The 405-nt window shown below is 57.5% G+C and overlaps 1 protein-coding gene across 1 annotated transcript in view; it reads left to right on the forward strand.

The window, feature by feature from the left end:
• The window catches only part of PADI2 (peptidyl arginine deiminase, type II), a 9702-nt gene extending 9591 nt beyond the window's left edge, over window positions 1–111 (forward strand). The window contains 1 exon segment of the mRNA XM_010084143.1: window positions 1–111. This exon segment is cut by the window's left edge and continues 14 nt beyond it. Within this exon segment, the coding sequence (XP_010082445.1) occupies window positions 1–111 (111 nt within the window).
• Window positions 112–405: the final 294 nt, after the last annotated feature.

Genomic DNA, 405 nt, shown 5'->3' on the forward strand with positions numbered 1-405 from the left:
CGCTTCCTCGAGGACGTGTCCTCCTACCACGGCCGGCTCGGGGAGGTCCGCTGTGGCACCAACGTCCAGCGACAGCCCTTTGCCTTCCAATGGTGGCACGTCACACCATAGCGGGGCCTCCTTCCCCCTCCACCCTTGCCCCCAGCGGCTTTTTCAGCGTGTGTTGCTTGCGATTCAGTTCATAAATAAATTTGCTGTGAGGAAAGAGGCGGTAAATTAAATAATAAGGGGTGATCATCATGAGAGAAAGGCAGGGAAGCCCTCAGGGAGGGTGAGGGAGGAGGATGCCATTTCGTCCCTCAGCACCTGCCATCTGGCCCTGACCAGTGTTGGGGCAGGCAGGAGGGCCTGGGCACCTCAAGAATGGAAAGAATTCGGCTGGGAATTAATGGAGAGCCGAGGGAA

This window comes from Pterocles gutturalis, unplaced genomic scaffold (assembly GCF_000699245.1).
Source record: "Pterocles gutturalis isolate BGI_N339 unplaced genomic scaffold, ASM69924v1 scaffold27855, whole genome shotgun sequence".
Taxonomy (NCBI): Eukaryota; Metazoa; Chordata; class Aves; order Pterocliformes; family Pteroclidae; genus Pterocles; species Pterocles gutturalis.